General features: G+C 40.6%; 1 protein-coding gene across 6 annotated transcripts in view; it reads right to left on the minus strand.

The window, feature by feature from the left end:
• Positions 1-545: 545 nt before the first annotated feature.
• Positions 546-26889, minus strand: part of map3k15 (mitogen-activated protein kinase kinase kinase 15) — a 104728-nt gene continuing 78384 nt past the window's right edge. For 3 of the 6 annotated variants that reach the window (XM_035414105.1, XM_035414106.1, XM_035414102.1), the window contains 11 exons: positions 23923-24106; positions 22040-22048; positions 20724-20901; positions 18579-18753; positions 17899-18084; positions 12932-13037; positions 10471-10702; positions 6397-6509; positions 6008-6114; positions 5250-5326; positions 546-5003 (listed from right to left, as the gene is read on the minus strand). In XM_035414105.1, coding sequence (XP_035269996.1) covers positions 4907-5003; positions 5250-5326; positions 6008-6114; positions 6397-6509; positions 10471-10702; positions 12932-13037; positions 17899-18084; positions 18579-18753; positions 20724-20901; positions 22040-22048; positions 23923-24106 — 1464 coding nt within the window. In that variant the 3' untranslated portion in view covers positions 546-4906. Of the gene's footprint in view, positions 5004-5249; positions 5327-6007; positions 6115-6396; positions 6510-6687; positions 6746-10470; positions 10703-12931; positions 13038-17898; positions 18085-18578; positions 18754-20723; positions 20902-22039; positions 22049-23922; positions 24107-26889 lie in introns of those variants that run through there. The other 3 variants (XM_035414103.1, XM_035414107.1, XM_035414108.1) reach the window with 2 other exon arrangements.

Below are 26889 nucleotides of genomic sequence, written 5' to 3' on the forward strand. Positions count from 1 at the left end.
AATTGATTGGGACCGGTCCGTTCCGCGGACTGTTTAACGGCCGGTCCACCTGTCCCATTGTCTGTTTCTGCCTACCTGCCTGTCTGCCTGCTTGTTTGTCGGCCAGTTTGTTCGCCTGCCTGGCTGGCCCCCAGGCCGTGGGCCTGTCGGCCGGTCTGTGTGCCCACCTGTCTGCCTGTCTGTGTCGAGCCGCCCCTTGCGGTGGGGGCGGGTTATATCTTTGTTACGGTTATTCCTATTTGTTTGTTCACCGTTTGTTTTGTAAATAAAGTCTGTTTGTATTCAACCTTCTGTGCCTCCCGAGTTTTTCACTCTGTGCCTGGGTCCAACCTCCTGAAACCATGACTGAGTCTTAATTTGAAGTGATATTTGTGTTTACTAATTTTTTTACTTAACATGCAAGCTTTTCATACATGTAGGACCTTTAGAAAGGGTGATCCATATACTGCATGTTCCTGATATGTCCTTATAATGTAACATGCAATTGTGTGTGTGTGTGACTTTGGAGAGAATGCAGCTGAGGCAGAATGGAAGAAGCTTAGGAATGCCAATTATAGTTGATTTTATTTTTTAAAGTCACAGTAAACCAGCAGGTAAAAAAAGCAATATCAAGGAATGACACTGTTTAACCCCTTCGTGCAGATGCCAAATCTGGCGAATCCTCGCCTATTTAGGTAGTGCTTTATTTAAGCTTTATAACTGCAGATATGTGTAGCACAGACACTTGTAAAATGGCAAAAATGCAAATGCTTGGCAAAAATGCAAAATGTTCTCCTTTATTCTGAAATTGAATACAGAGGGCCTCATAATGTAAAACAGATATAACTATACATTTCCTGGATCATAAGCTCCTTGACCATAAATGTGCAAAGTCTGAGGGTGATATGCAAATCTACTAAAAAATATATGAATCAAATTGTAAGCAGTGTAGCCTGGTGTCCCTTAGTGTCTCCAAATATGTCTGTCCAAAAAGGATAAATTGTGCATTGCTGTAAACCATAATATATTCACATTTCATTATAAATCAATTGTTGGGATTCAAGAAAATCATCATTTTCAAGTGGGATTTACTATATTTTCAGTAGTATAAGGGTCTAAGATATCTAGGGGTCGAAAAACCTAGCCAAAACCTCCCTGAAATGTTGAATAATATGCTTTTTTTCATTATAAAGCATATAAAGTTGTCCCTTATGATGGTTAATATTAACCATTGATATCGCACTGAAAAATGCAAATGATGCATTTGATAATGCAAAACATTGTGACACACCGGTACACATACCTAAATATGTAATCCTCACTCTTGTATGTTTTTCTGTACTCTGCAGTATTTCATTTTGTGTTGCATGGGGACAGGACAACATTTTACAAATGTTACTATTTATGATCACTCCAAGGAAAATTTTACATTCATCTACCACACATCAGCACACAGTAAATCTGAGTATTTACATGCCCCAAGTGACAAGTACTGCCCACGGAGATACTAATACCTCACATTATGTACAGTAAGATTACAATAAAATAATATTTCACCATTAGAAAAATGTTGCCGATGTCCTTGCTTTATGGTAAATCAGTGCATAAATATAATTGAGCCACCTATGAACACTTAAAACTACAGCATGTGAAATGCTCACATTAGAGAATAGCACAAATTTCTTGTAAAAAGAATTCTAACAAAGCAGGCCTCTATGAGCCACTACACTAACAAATGCCCCTATACTAACAACCGTTAGCTAGCCCCAATTCAAATATTCTTATTAGCAGAGGCTGACAGTTGTCTATTATGACCAATGCAAATATAACAATATCAAAAATATGACACAACATAAATTCCTCAAATGTTACAAGCAGTAATACATATTTGCCATGTTCATGTGTATTCTCGTGAGACTTTATGCTTCCTCCTCTTTTTCTGACCCATGCCTCAAATCCACGTCAGCATGACAAGAATTAGCTTTAGCCATGCTGATGAGTTGGCAAAATTAGTCAAATCTTCCAGAAACTGAAGGAAAACAGTAATTACACCATAAGGAGTGCTTGTAAATTAACACGTAAGGTTATGGATGACTGTGCATGCTGTGCTGAAGCAACCATTCATGCTGTTACGCTGGTCTCTTAATCATTGTTATAAACTTCCAATGAAACATGCCATACACCATTGGAAAGAAAATACTATCCTCTACTGGATAAAAGACTTTTCAATCAAACCAGAATGAACTGAAGAGTTACAATGGCATAAACAACAAGTGTTGCTTTGTATTTGCATGATTATTTCTCAAACAAATTGTTCAAGACAACAAATGACCACTGAATCTTGAAAGAGATATGTCTACATGTAAAACCAATCGTACGATTGCACATTTAATCCATATTTAGTCAGATATCGGTAGTATAATGGCATGGTATAATTATACAAGAAATCCTCTTGTTTATTTTGCTATTCAATAATGAGCAGCATTTTTCACTGCTGTATTGCCATAATTCAGGGTATTGTTGGCTTTATTTTTTATGACAAAACTAATTTTTGGGGTGAATGAATATTTTCATGAACTCCCAGATAGACGCTATTGTCCAGTGTTTCATGCTTGGGGATACTGTTGCAGGTGAGACTGCAGGGAGGGGATGCTTGTTAAGTGGACAACCTAGGCAACAATGGTGGCACTTGGAAACTTTGTATTCGGCATAGTTGTCATGTATCATCTGCTTCTAAAACTAGAACACAGTTTATTGTTTCTACTCATAATTTCAGTTGCAATCTCAGGACGCCAGTGTCATGGCCACAAGGGGGCTTGCGCGAAGGGGTTAATGTGTCTCACATTTTATTACTATAACTAATAACAAGTGCAATACTTCAAGCACAACAGGGAGAGAGAAAGATGGGTTCTAGAAACATTGGTTTTCTAATAGTCCTGTATTCTTTCAGATGCCAGTTGGAGACTATTGGTCAGTGAGGAACTGCAACAAGAGATCTTAATCCATGGAGATGACTGCACGAGCAAGGTGACTGGTATGACAAATATGAGCAGGGATATACAGGCACACACATATGAAGTGAACACAGAGCGGCAAGGCCAGTGTGATTTCTAGCTTCATCCCATCCAGTGTTGTCTTCCTCTAGTGACAAGTGTGTCACAGCAGACACACCCTGGAAACAGGTACTGTACATGCATGGAAGGGCTATAATATGACATGCAGAACAGAATGTGTGTCCCAACCATCATGTGATTTAAAAATGCTGATAGACAGCCAGCATCAGCATATTGTCCGTACCTATAGCCTTAAAAAAACCCTATAAGAAGGGCAGACATTCAGATTAAGCTTTGTTAGACCTGTCACTGTAGTAACATTACCTGGCTACCCCACTCCCCCCTGTACAGCTCCCAAGCATAGCAAACTTGTGAAACTTTGGTACCAGTGTATTCAACACTGTTATGCATAAGGCATGTTCCTAGCTTTTTAGCTATGACAATAGAAATAGACTTGCTAGGCAGGAGAATAAAGTACAAAAACTAAAGTAATAATTTCCTTTCTTGGTATGTGATGCGCCATCATTGTACTTCCCTGCTAGTTCAGTCTGCTTGAGCATTTCCTCAGGCTCCTTTGGGTACATAGTCCTGAATATATCCCCCAAAACACATAAGAGGAGTGCATATAGTCCCGGACCCCACACACAAAAACATGAGAAGGGTACACCCAATTACATACCAGACAGACAAGCATAGGACAGTGATAGCTGATTCAAATAGTGGCAAAGTTACAGTTTGTAAAGTTTGAATACATGGATAGCCCTCGCCCCAGTCTTGCCTGTTACTGGCCCCCATGCCAGATAACGAATCATTTTCAGGCATAGTTCACAGCCTGCTCTGTCCTTAGCAAGTAGCGTGGAGCAGTGGTCAGAACAACAGTATCGAATAGTGGTCAGAACAGCAGTGTGGAGCGGTGGTCAGAGCAGTAGCGTGGAACAGTGGTCAGAGCAGCAGTGTGGAGTAGTGGTCAGAGTGGCAGTGTGGAGCAGTGGTGTGAGTAGCAGTGTGGAGCGGTAGTCAGAGCAGTAGTGTGGAGTGGTAGTCAGAGCAGTAGTGTGGAGTGGTATTCAGAGTGGCAGTGTGGAGCGGTAGTCAGAGCAATAGCGTTGAAGAATGGTCAGATGAAATATAGAATGGTTGAACAGAAGGTTTGGATGCGGATTCTGATTGAGCTGGTGTGTGTTTATAGGTATAATCAGCTTGTGAATTTGACACTGCAACCAGCACAAGAAATCTAAACAAGTGACATTTAGTAGTGTTCACCACAGCAGAGACCCACACTGACCATTCAGAGGGAACATGGGACATACAAGCTAGATTCTAAGTAAAATGTATAAACAGAAATTTCGGTAAAAATAGTTTTAAATGGTTTGAGTAAATTGACAGTTCAGGAAGATGTGATATATCAGTCTTCCCTCAATGTCCATAAAGGGTAATGGAATTATTGACAATTGCCACAAAGTGTACCCCACTCAGGCTGCATAGATTTTTTTTTTTGTCAATGGTAAATTCAGGCTATTGCTAAATGCAAGGGCCTCACTGGAATCTACACAGTTCCTCAAAAAAGTTTTTTTTGTTGGGGGTGGGAGGATAACTATAAGGAATAGGTTTCAGCATTCCAAGTCAAACGCAGTTTGACATTTTAGTGGAAGTGTAGTTATTCATTAATGTTTGGGAAGAGAGGGTCAGTTAACAAATAACAGGGAGAGAAAAAATAATGGACCAATCAGGGGGAGAGAAAACAGACAGCACATCAAATAGCATGCAATATGATAACTCTAGTCAATGAGAGCATCATAATATAAGCTTGTGCATGCATGTGCACACGTCTCCATTCTGCTGGGGGAGTCTCTTGCCACGCACGGGACATTCTGTCAGCCCTCCATGTTCTCTCCACTCCTCTGCTGTCTCCTCTGCTCCTGAGCTCTGTGTTTCTGAATTGCCCTCCAAATACGACAGAGGGTCCCGCCCCTGTGTTCCATCACACAGTGAAACCATAGAAACCATCAACCTTAGTCACACACTTGCACAGTTACACCACCAACAATCAATAACATCAATATTATCCTGATGATACACACTGTCAAATATAAATGAATGACACTGGTAATAATAATAACATGCATGCTGTGTTTACTATAAAACAGATGATCAATAACATCTAAATCACCCAGATCACATACAAGGGGGGAGGGGGTTGTTGTGGCATAATTTTACCGTAGTCTTAGGTATCTTAGGTCCTCTTTGGTGACATCATTGAGGACATCATTCAGTGTGTAGCCCTCCATGACAAACTATGGGGGAGGCAAAGCATCAGCACACACACACATTCACTGAACATAGACTCACCACCACAAGCAGAGTTTCACTACACTGCATACTTTACTCACTGTCCTGTTTACAGAGCCATCAACATTTCACAAAAATGTTTTTTTGTGTTCTAGAAGTTAGGGAAACATTTCAATTTGGTTGGTCATAGAAAAAGCTTTTTAAATCATGTGAAAAAAAAGTATGATCTGAAGCTAGGTGCAACATATGATGAATGTTGTGGTTTGGCAGCAATAAAAAAGGAATGCACCTATTCACCATAACCATACTGCAACTTATCACAAAGCTACAACAGAATTTGTTGCCAGCTAGTAGGCCAGTCAAAAAAAACAACAAGAAAAAAAAACATTGAAATCCTATCATGTTGTTGTGCCACATTAAAGGCCTGATTTACTAAGCCGTTCAGCACCTCGTACCTTTGTTACAAAACTATTTTCTCATATATATGTTTCTTTCATGCTTTGAGTTTCATCAGTTAATTAACATAAGGCAAATTTTCTGCAAAAATCTTTGAACAGCCACTTGTCACTGCTACATAAATTGACTTGGGATACACCCATGGAGGCAAATGCAGTAATCCAGTACTGAAGAACACTTCCATTGCTATCCGGTTCCTAGCTATCTCAGGGAGCTCTACATACACTCACCTTCTCCATGGTGTCTGAGTCTGCCCCCTGCTCCTTCAGCCAATCAGTGAGCTCCTTATCTGGCTCCACGTCAGCTGGGATGTGAAATATGGAAGGCGGAATCATTTCTGTGGAGGGACAGCAGTGTGACCCAATCAGAATCAGAGACACCATCTGAGAGGCAGACAGATGTATCAGAGGAACAGACAGACTGCAGTGATGAAGATCTGTATTTGCGCCTGCTTGTGCATATGTGCTTTCATGTGTATGTGCTGATGTTCAATTGTGTAAGAGTTCAGGTGTGTTTTTTTGCTTGAATGTGCACATCTGTCTGTGTGTGTGAGTGTGTGTATTCATGCCTGTGTTCCTTGTTTGTGTGTAAGTCTGTGTACTCTGCTTGTCTGCCGTACCAGTCGATCGGGTCTTGACTCTCACAAGCTCCAGATCGTGCGCCCTCTGCTGGAGGGTCTGCCTCAGCACTTGCTGGTACTCCTTCTCCTTCTGCACCAGCTCCTCCAACAGCCTGACAATAAATCTACATTTTATGGACAGTTTGAATCTCAACATTACTCAATATTTACATCAATGTTTTAGCTGTTCATTTGAACTACTTCTACTTCTGCACCAGCTCCTCCAACTGCCTGACAATAAATCTACATTTCATGGACAGTTTGAATCTCAACATTAGTCAATATTTACATCAATGTTTTATCTGTTCATTGGAACTCCTTCTCCTTCTGCACCAGCTCCTCCAACAGCCTGACAATAAATCTATATTTTATGGACAGTCTGAGTCTCAACATTACTCAATATTTACATCAATGTTTTAGCTGTTCATTGGAACTCCTTCTCCTTCTGCACCAGCTCCACCAACAGCCTCACAATAAATCTACATTTTATGGACAGTCTGAGTCTCAACATTACTCAATATTTACATCAATGTTTTGGCTGTTCATTGGAACAGCTCTGTTCCAAATCTCACTATTAAAAACACATATTTAAGATAAGGCTCTACACAGATGACTGGGTTATGCTTTCACATACATAACGTGGCATAAGGGTTAAAGAAGGGATATCTTCCTCGGAACCAAGGAGGCTATAAGATAACTGGAGTAATACAGTTTAGGCCATAAGTTTACATACCCCTAGGCTAAAGATATTCAAACTCAGTTTTTCACAACTCCGCACATTTCATGTTACCATACATTTATTTTGGTAAGTCAATCAGGACATCTACTTTGTTCACATCAGAGGTAATTTTATAACACTCGATTAGAGACAGATTTGTTTCAGCTTTAATTCACTATATCAGAATTTCAGTGGGTCAAAAGTTTACAAACACCAAGTTGACCATCTCTTTAAACAGTCTGGAAGATTCCAGAAATTGATGTAATGAGTTTTTAGTAGCTTCTGATTGGCCAGTTGTCATAATTGGGAGTTAATTGGCACCCGTGGCTGTATTTAAGCGCCTACCTTTAGAGCCACTGCCTTTTTGCCCTTGATGTCTTGGGAAAATCCAAGAAACTCAGCCAAGACCTCAGAAAAAAATAGTGGACCTCCACAAGTCCAGTTCCTCCATAGTAACAATTTCCAAGCAACTGAATATACCACAAGCATCTGTACAAACAATTGTATGCAAAAAAATAAAAATCTTGGAACCACACAAACACTGCATCGTTCAGAAAAGAGGCACAAATTAACTCCCAGGGTTGAGCGAACTTTGGTCCGACAGGTTCAACTGAACCCCAAGACAACAAAGGAACTGGTGAAGAAGCTGGAGGCATCAGATACCAAGGTATCTTAATGGTGGATGTAGATACTTCGGTATCTGATGCCTTCAACTTCTTCACCAGTTCCTTTGTTGTTGTCTTGGGGTTGGCCTATAAGCCTGAAAGGCTGTCGCGCAAGGAAGAAGCCCCTACTCCAAGACCGGCATAAAAAAAGCCAGAATTAAGTTAGTGGGTGATCACCAGGATGAAGATCTAGCCTTTGGAGGAGTGTTCTCTGGTCAGATTAAACAAAAATTTAACTGTTTGGCTATAATGATTAGCACTATGTATGGAGGAAAAGGGTGAGGCTTTAAACCCATTTAGTCCGAAGGTGCCCTATAAAAAAACATTCTAAAACCTAAGGCATTGTTGTAAACAACCTCCTAAAACCTGAGGGGTTTCTGAAAAACTTGACAGAATTGTCAACATTCACTAAAACCTTTATTTCTCAGCCTCTGTAGCAGATATAAACATGAAATAAAAACCATTTGAGAGCTTAAACATTTGGCTTTATTTAATTATTGCCTTTGCCCTAATGTTCATTAACATTTTTTTAAAAATCAATAAAACTGAAAATGTTGACAAATGTGCTTGTTGTTTCCAGCCATATTTTCAATAAAGCATGCAAACGTCACACCCAGTCTTAAATGGATATACACGCAAATGTTGCATTCCAAAGAACACCATCCCAACTGTGAAGCATGGAGGTGGTAGCATCATGTTGTGGGGGTGTTTTGCTGGAAAAGGGACTGGTGCAGTTCAGAAAATAGATGGCATCATGAGAAAAGAGGATTATCTATAAATACTGAAGCAACACCTCAAGACATCAGCTAGAAAGTTAAAACTTGGTTGCAACTGGGTCTTCCAGCAGGGCAGTGATCCTAAGAATACCTCCAAAGTTGTAACAAAATGGATTAAGTATTGGAGTGGCCATCACAAAGCCCTGACTCCCACAGAAAATTTGTGGACTGAACTGAAAAAGCGTGTCCGAGCAAGGAGGCCCACAAGCCTGACTGAGTTACACCAGTTCTGTCAGCAGGAATTGGCAATAATGTCAGCAAAGTATTGTGAGAAGCTTGTGGAAGGCTACCCTAAGTGTTTGATTCAAGTTAAGCAATTAAAAGGCAATGCCACCAAATACTAACAAAGTGTATGTATACTTTTGACCCACTGAAAATCTTATTTAGTACATAAAAGATGAAATATATCTGTCTCTTAGTTCTTATTTTTAAATGACCTCTTATGAAAATAAAGTAGATACCCCAATTGACTTAACACAGGAAATGTATGGTAACATGAAATGTGTTTCAAGAGTACCTACAGTTTTTGTACTTAATTTAAAGTATGCTTAAAATGTACTTTTAAAAAGGTATACTTCCAAATATATGTCATTAAGTTGTACCTCCGTATACTTAAAATAATAAAATTGCATATACTTATAGTGGTATTTTAGTATACTTATAATAAGTGCACGTTTAAATTGTACTTTAGTGCACTTTGCATATTTTATTTTAATCCTGGTAAATTATACTAATAGTATACTTGCTGAAAGTACACTTTAATTTTATTAATTGTTCAGTAAGTGTACTTCTATATCCTTTTTGAAAGTATATTTGAAATAGAATTTTACTTAATCATATTTAAAGTATATTTTCAATAAGAATGCTATTAGCACTATTTTTCTATGAGCCTAGTGTATAGGCTCTAGCTAGCCCACCCTGAATAAGAACTTCAATTATATATCTTTTTATTTTTCTTTAATTATTATTAAATATCCTTTTATTATGCTTAATATAGTATTTGTGTTATGATAGCACTAAACATCAAGGGTGATATTACTACATGATAGATACACTTCTGTACTACCATCAAATAACCCTGAATGCTATTTAAAGTAAAACAGCAGTGAAAATTATACTGAAAACAGTAGTGATAATTCCAATACCTACAAATCACCCTTTCAATTAGTATGCTTAAATATAGTTTGTTTGTTATAAGTTTGTAATTAGTATACCTAAGTACAACTAAGTACACTAAAGTTGTACATAATTTGAACAAAAGCACAAAGTGTGGCCAATTTACCATTAAAATAACACATGTACTAAAAGTATACTTATAGCATAATTACAATATATGCTTCACTTTGTCATTTTTACATCCCAAAGGGATAGGTTTAATCAGGCTCACTATCTTCCCATATCTTGCCAGTGCACTAAGAATCACCTCATCCTGAATATATGATGGAATATTTTGAAAGAACCACTTTATCTAAAGGTGAAGCCAACGGCAACACCACGTAACTCCGTCATGAACAACCCTTCTGTAACAACCGTATGCACTAGATTTTCACTTGCAAGGAGCACAACATACACTTCATTCATTCAGGACAGTTTTTATATTTCGAAGACCCATTTTCTCTCCTTCCGCTAAGAGTCAGTCCAATACGGACACAGAAGTTTGGGAAACATTTAAAGCCATGACTTCTACAAGTTAACAATTCTTCAGAAAAAATCAAGCTTAAGTATGAGTATTACTGCAAAAACACAGAAATAGCTCACAACTACACAACAGTACCCAGAAACTCACACTCGCTGCCTGCCTCCCACCTACAATCCTCTGAGAGAGAGAGAGAGCGAGAGAGAGAGAGAGGGCAAAGGCTGAACATAACTGTTTAATTAAAGCAGAGACAAAGGCCAAACAGGTGCGGGCTTGTACCGGCTGGTCTCCTGTTTGAGCCGCCCCAGCTGGGCCCCCAGTGGATGGTGCTGACGCTGAGACTCTTGGGACAACACGGAACTCAGCGTGCTGACACCTGAGGTGAGCCCGGGGTCCTCTGGCACGGCAGGCTCTGCTGCCCCGAACTCCGCCCCTTCCTCCTCGTCCACCTCGTCTGCATCCTTGTCAGCTCCCTCACTCTCCGATGCTGGGCCAAAATGAGTCTGCAACTCTGGAAGAGGGAGTGATTTATTATGTAGTCAAATATACAAATGATATCCAATCAAAAGATAATGGACGGGAACTCAGGGTGAATGCAAATGGGACAGTCCTGGGCTGTGTTTCCGAGTTTTGATGTACCTTAACGTTCTACGAAGGTTTCTAAGGTACACCTTTCAAAGGGAGCTCGCTTTTTTGCGAGTGTTTCCCAGACTATACCTTAGCAGTTTCCTTAAGGGACAGTTTCAAAGGTACATCGTAAGTTGGAGTTGGCCTTCACTGTGGTGTTGAAAAGTTTATCAATCGATGCCACGCGAATCTATTGTCTCACTTGTAAAGGCTTATGAATTACGTTTTAATATAACAAGTGTTGTCATAATCATTTTACATCAATTTAATATGGCTGGAGAGGAAGCTATGCCTACTAAAGATCATCTGCTAATCTCTTTAAGAGTCAAAACGAGACCTTGTGATAGTTTCAATCAATAAATGTAGGCTACAAAAGATAAAATAAAGAGTATCAATCGGGACATATATGCCATAGTCTGGGATTTCTTGGAAGCCCAGGAAAAAGGATATAGGCTACATATGGGTAAATTATTTTGTTCTTATTAAAACAAAGGTCTAATGTGAATTTGTTTTTGTTACACAATATATAGGCAACTGTAGCAGCATATCCACTGATTCCCGCGGACTTTTCTCTGCAGTGCAAAAATAATCGTAGATGAAAGGCAAAAGCGTGTCTGTGGAAATTGATCATGATTAATTCTATACCGGGTATGCCTTATGAATAGGCCTACCTGTTAAAGTGATATGTTCATCCACCTTGATTTGCTGTTGGATAGTCTTAACCAAGAATATCATTATTGGGTTGTTTACTGAAAATCGTAAAACGACATGGTAAGAAAGAAATGTTCTGTAATGTTGATATTTACCCAGTGCTATTTTATTTTATATAGGAGGTGTGAGCTAAAGGAAAGGGATGTAGATCATTTGTCCTGTTTGTTCATTATGAGCCACCGTACCTGTATGTGTGTTTATGGCTAGGCCAATCAACGTGCTTTAGTTCCGTCTAGTTTGGTCATGCAAGTATACTCACTCAATGTCAGCTTTGCTCACACGGGTTTAATATTCTTAATAAACCGGCGGTTTGTTCCAAGTCAGTGTGATCATTGACTCACACACAAATGAACTAATTTCTACAGGGTATGCAGTCAGAAAAGCCATATTCTCAGTAAGCTCCACTACGTAAAATAATATAAAGCTTATTTTTTTCACAAATTGGATTAGTATCATGGATAGGCCCATCATGATGGGAATATACAGGTGAAATGACAACATTCTCATGATGTGCTATGCACAGCAACGTTGTTTGGATAATTAATTTTCATAAAGCTTATATTAAACTACCTATGTCATTTGTGCATGCAGATGTAGGCTACTAGATGTGCACTGTAGTACAACTGTCAATTTGAAAAGCAAAATGTTGGCCTAATAAGGCTAGAACTGTAAGAGGATGAGAGGAGCGTATCGCTAAGGGACAGCTACGAGTGCCTCAGACCACCCTTCTAAAGGTATACCTTTCAGAAGGTATACCTTAGCTAAGGAGGTGATGGGAAACAGCTCGACAACTAAAGGAAGACCTTAAGGTATACCTTACGACGCACGTAGCGCTAAGGAGGCTCTGGGAAAAGCAGCCCTGGATAATAACACAGCTGCAGAAGGGTAACCCTGGATTAAAATGTGTAATCTGTGTAGTACTCAGAATGTCCACATGAGGGGCCTCTGACTATGACTTTGAGAGAGCAAGAGCAAAAGGAGCAGAGGTCAGCTGGCAGATGCTTCACTGGGCAGAAGAGGGTGTTATATTATTCCCATTCCTCAATGCTGAGTAAGAAGTGCACAATGTGACAAGCACACTGACAGTCTGTCGCACACACAAACATACATCCACACAACAACACACCCACGCACCCACCAACTCACACAGGCACACACACACACACACCCATGCACCCACCCACACATACACACACCCACGGACCCACCCACACACACACACACACACACCCATATGCACAGTAACCCTGGTTGAAAATATCACACACTCACCCACACACATATACACGCACGCATACTGACCCTGGTACAGAATGTCACCCGCACACCGCTTTCTCTCTTCTGCTGTTTCTTTCTGTCTTTCCCTGCATCTCCTTTTATAAGCCTCTCCCTCCCTCTGTACCTGGGATTAGGATGGTGACAGCAGCCTGTACTGCCCGACGGATGATGTTGTCCATGGCGAACATCCAGTGGGGTTTGATGTGGTGGTTTCTCAGGACCTTGTTTACCTGCAGAGAAAGAGCTGATTCACTAACCTGCATGACTCATCAATCCTGCTGATTCACCGACAGTATTTATCAATTATCCATCTGATTCACTTACCCATCAGTCCTGCCGATTCCCCAAACAATCAAATTCATTGAAGGGATAGCTCACTTCCTGTAGTTTTTAGATACTATTTCACTTTTAGTGTATGGTTTTGATTGACCCAGACACCTTGTGTGCAATAATGAAGGATATTTTAGAAGTTTCTGACAAACATCCGACTTTACAATGGCTGGTAAAGGGGTTTTTGCATGTTTGTGGTTTACAGGAGGAAAACACCTTTTTAAATAACTCCAAAGCAGCTTGTACAGCAATGTTATTTCCAGAGGCTCTACACAATAACACACTCATTTATTCACAATTATAAACATAAATATCTGCTTTTATTTCATGCTGGTACTTCTTTCCTTGTCGGCAGTAGTTTTAGATTGTACGTGGCATATAAAACAGCACTAACCATAATTTAAATTAATCACACTTCTGGACAACCTTTGGAGGCATTATGTCATTGTTGATGCTTTGTATTTACCTTAAGTGCATTTTCTTCTTTTCAACCACAGACCCTATACCAGCCATTTTAATGCTGGCAGATCATCAGAAAGTCACTACATAAATCTATCATTGCATACAATGGCACATCTGAAGAACAGTGTATTGCAAAACTCTGAACACAAATGCCATCCTTCACACAGGATTTAACCAAGTATGTTTTGTTCACAAATTGCCATAATTGTTTGCAATTGAATATAATCAGTCACAGTTCTTTAATTGTGTCAGTCAATGTGCAAATGCAACAGCATGAAAAGTAATTGATCATTCAGTCCTAAATCACATATAAAGGCTGAGAGAAGGAAAGAAACTGTGAGCATGAGAGGAGGGAGTGGTGTGCAAGCTCTTCAAAAGGTTAAAAAACCAACAAAGATATTAAATGGGGAAATACTCAGGCTTTTTTTTTCAGTCTTCTACCATCAAGGGGACTATTGAGCCTCCATATCAAGCCAGAGTCAAACGATCATTTAGTTAACTGAGGCGATAATTGTGGTTCAGGTAAAGGAGAACAACAGTACAAAGTTATGTCTGTTGACACATCACACTCAGTAGAATGTATTAGACAATGTGCCATATAATGAAATGGCCACCAAGAACATGTAAAATAGTTTTTATTTCAAGAGGTGGGTTGATTTGAAATAAAGAACCTTCTCTGTGGTATTAATTAATATTGTAAGGCAAAAATCACACTGTTAGCAGTAGCACAACCATCCAGTACTCTAAATTTTATATTTAAAGGGGAACTGTACCAAAAAAATATTTTTGATATTTTCCTGTGTTATTTGGCTGTAATATGCTCCAAAAAATCAGGTTCCGAAATTCAAGTCCATCTATAGAACAGAACCACACGAAACGTGTCATCGGGCTAGTTTCTAGTCTAGCCTGGGGTACGTAAGAACTGCGGTTCTTGCAATTCCTTCTTCTTTGCCTTTTTGACAAAGAAGGGCAGGAAATACAAATTTTCAGCTGTTCACACCCCCGCTCACGCAAGCATAGAGACAGGGCAAAAATAGGCCACGCCCCCACGATGAGGGAAAACAATCCGTTGCACTCCATAGGGTTAGTATTAGCAGTTAGTGGATTACCAAGATTATAAAAATGCTGAAATTTTGTTGTGTGTTAGGTTGTACAAATAACAAAGCCAAGGACCCAGATTTTATGTTTTATGTCCTCACGTACAAAAAGACGAAGCCAATGAGGAGAAAAGCTGGATTCAAGCCATGAAACCTGAAGAGAAAGCTGGAAAATTCTGGGCTCCTGGATCTAGCCACATCTATATTTGTTGTAAATTAGCCATTTTGTCACAGGTACATAAGGCTACTTATAACTTTCATTAGCAATAAGAGGCTGTGTCGGTAATTTGTAGTTTGTTATTTCAGGTTGTGATGTTACATTACATTACAGGCATTTAGCAGACGCTCTTATCCAGAGCGACTTACACAACTTTTTTTACTTAGCACTTTACATTGTATCCATTTATACAGCTGGATATATACCGAAGCAATGCAGGTTAAGTACCTTGCTCAAGGGTACAACGGCAGTGTCCTTACCCGGGATTCGAACCTGCGACCTTTCGGTTACAAGCGCAGTTCCTTACCCACTGTGCCACACTCCGTCCGTCCGTGATGTGACATGTAACTGCATAGCTAGCAACATCAGATCCTAAAGAAACAATGCTAGCTAGCAAGGTAACTTTATGATAACTTCTGTGCTATCGTAATAACGTTAGATAATTTAAGCAGCTAAGTTAAAAGCAGTCAAGTTAACGTTAGTTAAAAGCGGCTATTATAATAACATTACTTAAAAGCAGCTAAGTTATGATATACTGTTTTCAGACTAGCACTCTACAGGAACGCAGATGGTACTGCACTGTTCTTCAGTTTCTTTTTCCTGGTTGTGCTCATCATTTCGAAAAGGAGGTCCCAGTCGTAATCATCGTGTGAAATACAACTACATACTCAAACATGAGAGTATTTTTCTACTGGACAATTCTTGTATTTCTTGTTTTGTATTGCTGCCAGCAATTCCTTGCATTTGTCGATGTTCTTTGAGGGCAAACAATGATATTCAATGTCTTTCTCTGCTTTCTTCACTCCGCAGCCTGGCACAGCGCACCACATCTTTCTTTCAGCACTTCTCAAAAGCACAAAATTTATTCTGCTATCTTACAGCATTCGCCAAGCCGAATAGCGCGAAATTTCCTGAACAGTGCTGTTAATAGGGCCAAAATAATGTAATGTACGGCAACAGCACCCCTCCCCCCCCCAGGAAACGCCCAACAAATCAAGTTTTAGAGCAGTGCACTGTGGGTGCTGAAGTAACAGCAGAATTCTGGAGAATATAGATAATTTTGCAGCGTAAATTACATTTACGTCATGACGGTTGTGCACTCATAGTGGTGGCAGAAAACAGGCAAACTAATAAGGAGAGCATTGGTTAAGTCCCTGAAACACAAAACGAAATGTGTTGTAGTGTTATAGCCTGCCAAAGGAGAAACAGCAAAAAATAAGGTCTTCATTTTTCCTGAACACTATCGTCGAGTACCCCCCTTTGAAGCAAAGTGCAAATATTTGTGGCTGCAAGCCATGGAAAGAACAGACTGGACTGATGGTTTTATTTCATAGTAGTCCTCTCTGCATTGCCCATTTCACATCAGGTAACATTTTCCCCAGTGCACAAAGCCAAAAATGAATGACTAAGCACTACAAAATAAGCAGATTCCACAGTTAACATTACATGCTATTTCATAAAGGGAAACACCATTGACTGATAATAGCAATCTAAATATGTACAAAGGGGTAACTTGTAAACACTCATGGCAAGTTTATAACATCATTCAGTTTATAAGGCATGCATTGAATTATTAAACTGGCATATGGTACTATGGTATATAGGCTATATGCATAGCTATCTGAGAAATGGCATACTGTACATATCATGTATTCATACTTTCCAGCCTGAACGAGCACAAACTTCACTAAACATAAGCTATCCCTGCTTTCAAGTGAGGTCGGATTGTAGTTTTCTCCCGAGTTGGGAGTATGCCACAACTCCAGTTCGTGTTGCAACTTGAATCCTGATTTTCCCGAATTTCCCGATCAAAGAAAGTTGCTAATGTGGATGTTCCTTATAAGTGTTATTTAATTTGTCGAGTGCCGACAAACCTTTAAAATAATTTGACATGGTGTCCTGAGAGGATCCATCATTTTGTTTTGTATGTGGCGTAGCCCATAGAGTGCTTTCCACATGCTCATTGCGAGCCGCAACGTTGGTGGTTCGAGTCCGACCGTCGACCTTTGTCGCATGCCTCTCCCTCTCTCTCCTCCTAGTTCCTTCCTGTCTCTGTACACTATCCTGTCTAATAAAGCTGAAAAAAGCCCCCATATTTAAAAAAACAGAGACCGTTCTTCCTGCCACCAGTTTGACTCCGCCCACAAAATATGACATCAAAGTTAGCTAACACCAAAATGGTCTACTGCTTTCAGAGATTTGGAATTGCTCTATCTAGAATACAGCTGATGATTTTAAAAAAATTGGTGGGGGGGGGGGGGGACATATTCATGATGGGCTTATACAATAATGGGGGAAACATAGTGTTTTGGTGTAGTTCCCCTTTAAATGCAATCATTGTTAGTTTGTCTATTATCTCCTCTCTCTGTTTTTTGACCTTGTTTATCAAAATGTAGTTGCTTATCAGGGGCAGGCAAGTGGAAATTGAAACCCTGAAACCATGAAAGGTTTAAATGTCAAATGCCCATAGGACTGTGCTAAAATATCATGTGACCCTGGTGCAGTACACAATTCCATGTATGAAGTCATCTTCAGCAACAGTGTAAACCACCTGTAAACCCTGTAAAATACACCACCACCAACCATCATGTTCCACAATAAGAGAAAGCTATTTCTCCTTTTTCAAACCGCTGATGTCCACTTAATGGACCTGCACTGGGTGTAATCTGTCAGCACAAACCCCAAGAAAAACCCCATGTATTTTGAATGGTACTCTGCTGCAGAAAGGAAGTTCAAGATGAGTCTTATCTGTAGAAAACACATTTTTTACAGCTTTCAATGTATTGAAATATTTATTTTGTGGTCTATAGGTAAGTCACACAGGTACAAAATAAATGATATATTTTGGTATGTGATCTTTCCCCTGTATCCCTATACCTCTCCCCTGGACCCCTCTTTAAACCCTCCTGAACCGTTATATCTATTTGCCCTGAAACCTGCTTTCCCAGCCTGTCTTTACAACTCCCATGTGGACAATATGCTCACCGAATCTTGGAATCCAAACAGGACCAGCTGTATCTGGTTGATGGAGGTGCTGTCAAAGTCCAGGTCCAGCTTCAACTTTGAGATGGTGGTTGCCATGACACGTCTTTCAGGGGAACGGATGAAGTCACGCAGGATGCAGATTATCTGCTTGATGTGGTCTACTGAGAGTTTTAATTCCTCTCCACCCTGCATGTGTACGAAGGAACATACACCACCATGAACAAACTCTCACACACAAGCACACACACAGATATACACACGTATGCACATGGACAGAGAGACGGACACACACACACACATACATACTTACACACGCACAGACACACACACACACACATATGCACACAGACACATACGCACACGCATATGCACATAGACACACTCACACACACACATATGCACACGCACACATGCATGCACATACATGCAGTGAATATGTACTGGGTGTTTTCCTTGCTATTGCTACCCTTGGTTTGCTTCTGTGGATTTTTAGGCCAAGGTATACTATGAGTGAAGCAAATAGTAACAAATACTATATCAATACATTTAGATTTGATTTGATTGGACCATGCACATACACAGTGCAGCTCAAAGTAGAGTTATGGAGAAATAAAGATGGATTTAGATGATCAGAAAAAAGAGAGGGATGAAAAGAGATACATAGAGGGAGGAAGCCTTGCCTGTATATGGTTCTCCATGAGGTTGGATATGACCTTGTCCTGATCCTCATTTAAAACTTTGTACAGGATGGCCCGCCTCTCGCTGTCTTTCTTCAGCAGGAAGAGGCCTGAGTCCCGGTCTTCTGGGGAGGGAGGTGCACTTCGGTCCTCTGAAGCAGAGCCCTCATCTGGTACACTGAGGGGGGAGTGTAAGCAGCCAACCTCAGGGTCACATGATATTAAGAATCTTCCAATCACTGAGGAGAATGCATATACCTGCACTTGTGTATCTGGATGAAGTCCCAGAATGTCCCCAGTATAATATGAGCTAAAGTGCATTGTGCTATATAGCATGAAACATCATAGTTTGGATTTCCCATAAATAACAATGTTCATTGTAGTGGCTGCACATACCCGAAAGTCTCACCCACTGTTTTCCTAAAAAATAAAGCAGAACAGATGCACTAAAATAGACATAACACCGAGGGCTGTCAAGCTGCAGCAGGTCTGGGCATGGCCAGGCCTGCTGTAATTTGGTAACACTGGTGCATGTATCTGAGCAGCCTATCAGAAGCGGGAGTGAAAGGACATCTGAGGATCAGTGTGATGTCACAGCGTGATTGTGTTATTGTGTCTCAGCTCCTGTTTGCTGTTCCAGCAGGCACACAGCACTATCTATGAGAAACACACACACACACACACACAAACATAAACCAATTCAGATATACACACATATACACATACATAAACATGTAGACAGTAGCATACACACAAACATAAAGAAACACACACGCAGACACACACATATAAACGAGACACCCAAACACACATAAAGATGAAACACACCCACACACACAAACAAATACAGAGCACACATACACATACAAACAAACACACAGACACACATACAAACACGCACACAAACACATAAAAAACACACACACACATATACACCAAACGCAGACGTATGTACACTACAGACAAATACACATCTCCAAACAAGCACTTGCACACATGCACGCATACACACACAAATATGCACACACTGACGCGCGCACACACATGCACATACAGACAACATGCACACAAACACACATACAGATGAAACACACACATACACACCAAACATGGAAGCACATACACAACACACAAATGCACGTCTCCAAACAAGCACTCACACATATGCACGCACACACTCACAGACACACACGCACACACACACACACACATACAAACACGCACGCACACACACTCACACATATGCACGCACACACACTCACACGCACACACACACACACACTCACACGCACACATACACGCACACAGACTCACACAGAAGGACAGCAGGGGAGTGTTGACACATGCACAGGTTTCCTGGAGGCTGGGTGGAGATATAGACAGGTGCGCAAGGTCACCTGCTGTCATAAAACAATCAGAGCTGATGAGTTTTAAGCACAGGTTCTGAGAGGCCTGCAGTAAAAGGCATTATCAGATTAGAGCCAGATCAGAGAGCAGGGACATCTGTTAAAACACCGTTATCGTGCCGCTTGCAGAGCCGGTCCAATCCACGGTGAGGTAGGGCGTGGGGTTATAGCTTTGTAAATACCTGCACTCCATAAATATCCCAGACTCCCAGAATGAGCAGCCCAGGGATCCCGTATGACCAAGCTGCTCTCTGGGCCCTATGCATCTCAGGGTGTAGACTCACTTGACAGAGAAGAGTTTCCACCTTAGTGGGTGAAGACTCACCAAAGGGAGGGAAAACTCACCTTAAGGAATGCTTGCATCACCTAAGGGGTTACACATCTCTGGAAAAAATTAAGAGACCACCCCATATTTTTTGAAGAAAAATAAGAGTTACCTTCCTAAGCAAAGACTGGTATTTTTTAATCAGTTTGCATTATTCAATGTATAATAACTTTTGTCATTTGTCATTTTTGTCAGTTGTCATTTCCTGCAAATACATGCTCTGAGTGACAATATTTCAATATTTTTGTTTGGAATTAAAATCAAATGTGGTCATTAGTTCATGAAAGAATATCAAAATTTAGATTTTATACAGAAGTGTACCCATAAACTGTGAAAACAGATGTGGCCTCTTAGTTTTTTCTAGAGCTGTAGTTTAACATGAGAGGGCTAGCCTCACTTGAGTGGGTGCACGCTCACCTGAGGAAGTTGCTGCTAGGTGGCTTGATGAGGTTCTCAGACCCTGAGCGTTTTTTTTTCTCAAAGAAGACGTCATGCTTGGCATCGCAGTCGGGCGAGACGGAGCCGTGCTCGCTGCTGCTGCTTCCCGCCGCCTCCACCTGCAGCTGCACCGGGAGCGACACGCTGCGGATGTAGTCTGCACACAGACACATGGACACACCGGTCCTGGTCACCTGACCCGCCCATTGGCATCCAGGTAGAAAATAGATCCCTCTCACCCAGAGTCAGGAACCTCTTTACTGAAAAGGACCAATAACGCACTGGGGAGGGGGGCACCCCTCTCAGTGCCTGATTTCAGAAACAGAAAAGGAAAAGGAGGATGAAGCTCCACTTCAGCCAAGAGGGCATGTGGGTTGCCAGAGGTGAGGTGTATATTCAGAACCAACTCATGTAGAGAAGGGCCAATGTAGGCCAGTGCCTGGTAACCATTAGTCAGAGTGAGAAAATATTAAAGAAAGCTAGCTACATAAAAAGGAATTGGAAGAAAGGCAGTAGGGGGGTGAGGGAAAGAAAGAGAAAAAAGTTCCAACACATGGCCAAAAGTAAGTGGACACCTGACATCCAAAATCTCAATTAAAATTCTGGACATTAATATGGAGTTGATCCACCCTTTGTGGCTATAACAACCTCCACTCTTCTGGGAAGGCTTTATACTAGATGTTGGAGCATTGCTGCAGGAATTTGCTTCCATTCAGCCAGAAGAGCATAAGTGACGTAAGGCAGTGATTGGGCGATTAGGCTTGGCTCACAGTTAGCTTTCCAATTGATCCCAAAGGTGCTGGATGGGATTGAGGTCAGGGCTCTGTGCAGGCCAGTCAAGTTCTTCCACACTGTTCTCGATAAAACCATTTCTATATGGACCTTTCTGTGTGGGACACAGTCATGCTGAAACAGGAAAGGGACTTCCCCAAACTGTTGGGAAAGCACAGAATCGTCTATAATGTCAATGTATGCTGTAGGATTAAGATTAGCCGTCACTGTAACAAAGGGGCCTAGCCCAAAACATGAACAAAAGACCCAGAACAAGGGGTGTCTGGATACTTTTGTTTTTGTAGTGTACGTTTCAGCTAAAAGCATCTGACAAATGAGAAAATTAAAGAAACTGACATACACATCTAAGGTTCAAGTCTGCCTGCAGGCCCTTTAGTTCCATACAATACACCAAAACAACATGGACGGACAAAAGGAATAAGAACAATGCAAGACGGACAACAATGCGGGATGACAGACTGGCACAGATGACAGGTGGGGGAAGGTTACGGACGAGCACAGACCTTGCCACACTGTCACACAGCATCCCAGCAGCACCATGGTCAGTCAAAGCGGCCAGAGGAGAGAGAGGGAGAGAACACCGGTCACCATAACCACTACCGTCCCCTACAAACCACTGCTTCACCCAGGGGTGTCAGTCCTGGAGGGCTGTGGCATCTGCTCCTTTCTGGTGTGCTTCAGCACTTGTGTGGTTAACTTAAGCCTAAGGTGTGAGATCAGAAATGTGTGATTAGAATGTTCTTAACGGAACATTCTAATGCTGATGTAACAATCACTACTGGCAACTGAAAGCAATGGAGTTCTAGAACACAACCGTAGAATTTTCTTCCAAAAAAACTCTTAAGTCACTGATTGGCTAAACAGGCCTGAACAGACTCCTGAGTTTGACACCCCTGCGCTAAGCTGTTCCAGCACATCGTATTTTTAATGAAAACAATAAGAGAAGCTTAACTCCTTCGTTAATTTAGCTCTCGGATGAAAACACACTTGTTCAAGATGGCTTTTATTTAACTGTTGATTTTACCCTCTTCTGTTTTTTATTTATTTTTTATTACCATATTTGTATGCATTTAAACCTTAATTCCATTGTGATGCACTTGTGAGCTCTATGTTTCCTTTTATGGAATATGCTCTATAAATCTACTATACATATATTTATCATTTTATTTATTATTATCATATAATTTCCATCTAACCCACAAGCTTGTAAAAAGTCTCACAGTAGCTCAGCGTTCAAGGTAGGGAAAATTAGGTGCTGTCCCTTTAAGATGTCAGATGCGTGTCAGGTATGGGTATCAGGTATCAGCTCTGGATAATTTCCGCTCAGAAGAAAATTCACTGAGCTGCTCACCTGAACCTGTTGGATTTAAGGCTCCCTTAATCCCCACCAATTTCACCTTGTGTGGGTTTGTTTCACACACAAACCCATGTGTAAATCCTCTTCTGTAACATCTCCAAAATAAATGCCACACCCATGTTGGCTTAAGGATCACCTCTCAGTGTCCATTGTGACCTGTGGTTTAGTTGAACAAAGGTTTGTGTTGTCTGCAGACACAACAGAAGCATCCATTTCCTGATGATGTCTCAGGCAGGCAAACTCTGTTCTGCTCGCTGTCAATTAGATTTTCTGTGATATTCATTCTTTGTTGTCATGGGCCTGGCTTGGTGCTCTGCATCGTGAAATAGCATACTATGTGGAGGGTAGTCTCTGTTGTTGTGGACCTGGCTTGAAGTTCTGCTCTGTGAAATAGCAGTCTATGTGTTGGGTAGTCTCTGTTGTTGTGGGCCTGGCTTGGAGTTCTGCTCTGTGAAATAGCAGTCTATGTGTTGGGTAGTCTCTGTTGTTGTGGACCAGGCTGAGCCAGCTCCAAAGCAGCACAGTGAATGCTGGTTCTGCACCAGCGGCACGGCGGTAATTCAGGCCTGTTGTGTTAGTGTCACAGACAGAGAACACTACTCTCACAGTGGGGAGCGTGCAGGAATGTGCAGCTGGCTGCCTGGGCTTTTCAGCACAGAAAAAACACCATGATTCCAGCACTATGGCAACCATGCTGACTGGAGAAGATACAAAAGGTCAATGCACCACTGAAAACTCAGGAGTGAACAACGAACGTACTCACATACACACATGAGCGCACAAACACACACCCAGACAATCAGTTACACATTACAAATACAGACAGATGGCAGCACTTCCTGCACATATGCAGAGATGATGGTACAAGCATAAATCCATGGCCACATAAACACACGCACATGTACACAGACACACAGCACAAACGCACATGTAGACACACATGCACACACACACACACACACACACACACACACACAAGATGTCAGTGATGAAAGTAAGGGTATTAGTACTGACAGACGGGGTCAGTACCAGAAGGTTTGAAGGCGATCTTGTTCTTCTTGCCCTTCATGTTGTGACGCACAAACATGTCCTTCAGCAGGTCACCGGCCGTAGCCCTCTTGTTGGGGTCAGGTTCGAAGCAGCGCAGGATAAAGGACTTGGCCTCAGCTGACAGAGATTCTGGAATCTCCGGGTGGATTTTGAACATTCCTACCTGTAATTAAGTGACATGGCAAAGGAATTATTATTATTATTATTATTATTATTATTATAAATATTTTGTTCAACTCATGTTCACCACAGTACTCTGGGGAGTAAATGTATTCATGGATATATAAAGCACTGAATAAAAGTGCGTGAGAACAATGCATCTGTGCCAAGCAGCCATAAAGTCAATTAAAAATCCTGTTGTAGTTAACTGCATTTGAACGCATTTGACATTGGTTTCTTTGAATAATCCTCTCAAGAGTGGTCACCTTAGGTCAGCCATTCTAAGGGATGAGGCAAAATGGACTCCTTTTGAAAACCAGAGAAGAAACACATTTTTAATCCAATACTTATTCAAACATCTAGCTCATGACAAGATACTTTAGGTTCTCATGACTACATATAGGCCAACATGTGTATCTGGAGGTTTTTAATTCTGTGAGGAGGTATCCGCGAGAAAGGAATTAAGTGTGAAGGATACTTGTAGTCTGTGTTAGTAAGCTCTTGATATTGATTTTTATTTTGCAGACCCTTATAGCTTCTATCATAGTTCGATATGTTTGTATTATTTCGTGGTTTTGTTTGAGTTGTTTGAAAGAGTGATCCCATATCCTGTATGTGTCCATATTTCTGAAAATCAATAAAACATTTATCCCAAAAAGGAATGCATGTTGATCAGCATCAGTGAGGGAACAGTGAAAGATGAGCAGCAGTTTGTGAATGACCAGCAGCCTCCATCTACCTGGCTCAACTTAAACTTTTTCTAACACATTTAATTACAAAATGTGCCTGTCAACACATAAAGCGTCATGCTAAAATATTGTTTTATGCTGCTCTATTTCTTACTAAACTAAGGATGCAGTTAAAATCAGTAGATATTCTGCGTTTCCTCAAGACAATTAACCAGTCTATGTTATTTATTATTTTCATTGTGAGCAATGTAATCTTGTGCTAAGGAGGACAGGTGTTCATTTATTGTTACTTTATTGGAGAACTGTGAACTACAGTAGCTGAGGCCAATGACCTACTGGTAGCTTATTTCATACAGTAAGAATTCTGCACACTCAGATCAAATTATATTTTGGACTATCAGTATCCTAGCAGCTGTGCACAGGTAAACTACTGAAGGATCATGTTAAAATTTTGACTTACATGAAGCATTATATAAGGAAATATATAAAATGTAATGGTTTGGTATAATTCACTAAGTGCTGAATGTTTACATTCAATAATCAATGCATGTAATAGTATGTGGTTTCACCCCATACAATGTATCTGTTGGAATGCAAGTAAAAGAGTATGGACAGCAGCTGCAGTAATAAAGTACATTAAGGGATTAAAGAACCTCTATTTCTGTTTAACCTTCCTAATGTGTAAGAATGTTTCACGCACCTTTTGTGTTGGCGGGTCAAATTTTACCCATGTTTTAACTCACAAAACACTCAAAAAACAATGATTATCATCCAATATTGTTTTTTTTTTTACCTCATAACTTATTATCCATTCTTAATCATACTATCGCTTTATTTTTAATTTCATGGTCCCAAAACCATTTAACTTACAATATACCAATCGTCTTCAGTAAAAAAGGTTAAATTCACTCATAGTTCCTATAGTGAAGACAAGGGGTAATTACGTTATCTGACTATAATAGACTAATATTAGAACACACTTTTCTATAATAAATTGCTTGTGGGTTTTTTTTTTTTTAACTTTACATTATTGACCATACTGACACCTGTGGTATTATGGGACAAAATTGACCCGTATAGATCTATGTTAGAAAAAAAGTAAAAGGTCTTTTTTTTTTCCTAAAACCAAACTTTGTTTTGTTTAAAATAACAAATTCAAATTGAATATGTACAAGAGGGTTTCTCAAATCATATGTAGTCAAGGCAGTCCAACTTACCTAAACAAAGGTACCACCATGAGTATCCATTTGTAATGTGAAAAATGTCCTGTTATTTGAATAATAATCTGTACTCAAAGCTCAATTGAAGGCCTAAACAAATATTTGTAACACCTCGTTGCCAAATGTTGTACAAGGTTTGATTGAAGGCTCAAAATAATAAACTCTCTCACCAACTCCCAGCCCAGGTCTCCTGCCATAGCACAGTGACTCGGATAAGGTCTCTAATCAATTCAAATCAAAATATATTTCTATAGTGCATTTCACAAACAATTGTCACAACACACTTCACAGACAACTCTGGCCTAAACCCCCACAGGAGCAAGCCTAAAGCAACAGCGGCAAGGAAAAACTCCCTGTGGCAGATGGAAGAAACCTTGAAAGGAACCAGGCTCTAGCGGGGGCACCCATATTTTTCTGGTCGGTTCAGGGTGTAGCTTGGTGACCAACATGGTCAGTCAGTCAATGTTCCCACTGATCAAATTAGTGGCAGCTATATAACAATCCTGAGGTAGCAGCTCAGATGATGGGTGGGTCCGGGTGACAGTGATGGGGAGTGGCAGGTGAAAACGGAAGTGGGCAGGGTGGTGGTCGTGACGAAAGATGGGCCAGACTGCAGTGGTGGGGGAGTCCAGATGACAACATTGTGAGAAACCCTGAACAATTATATTTATAAATATAGCTGCATGGCAGCAATGGACCGGGTTTCACTGAATGACATGGAATGGACAAAATGTGCTTACTGTGAACGATGCAGATTTTCTCCCTTGTTGCTAGAGGTGCTTCCGTGCTTTTCCGGTCACACAGAGCGCTGTCGGGTTTCCCGGTGCCAGAGGTGCCAATATGCTATTCCTGACAGTTTAGAGCGCTATCTGGATAAA

Source organism: Anguilla anguilla, chromosome 4, assembly GCF_013347855.1.
Source record: "Anguilla anguilla isolate fAngAng1 chromosome 4, fAngAng1.pri, whole genome shotgun sequence".
NCBI lineage: Eukaryota > Metazoa > Chordata > Actinopteri > Anguilliformes > Anguillidae > Anguilla > Anguilla anguilla.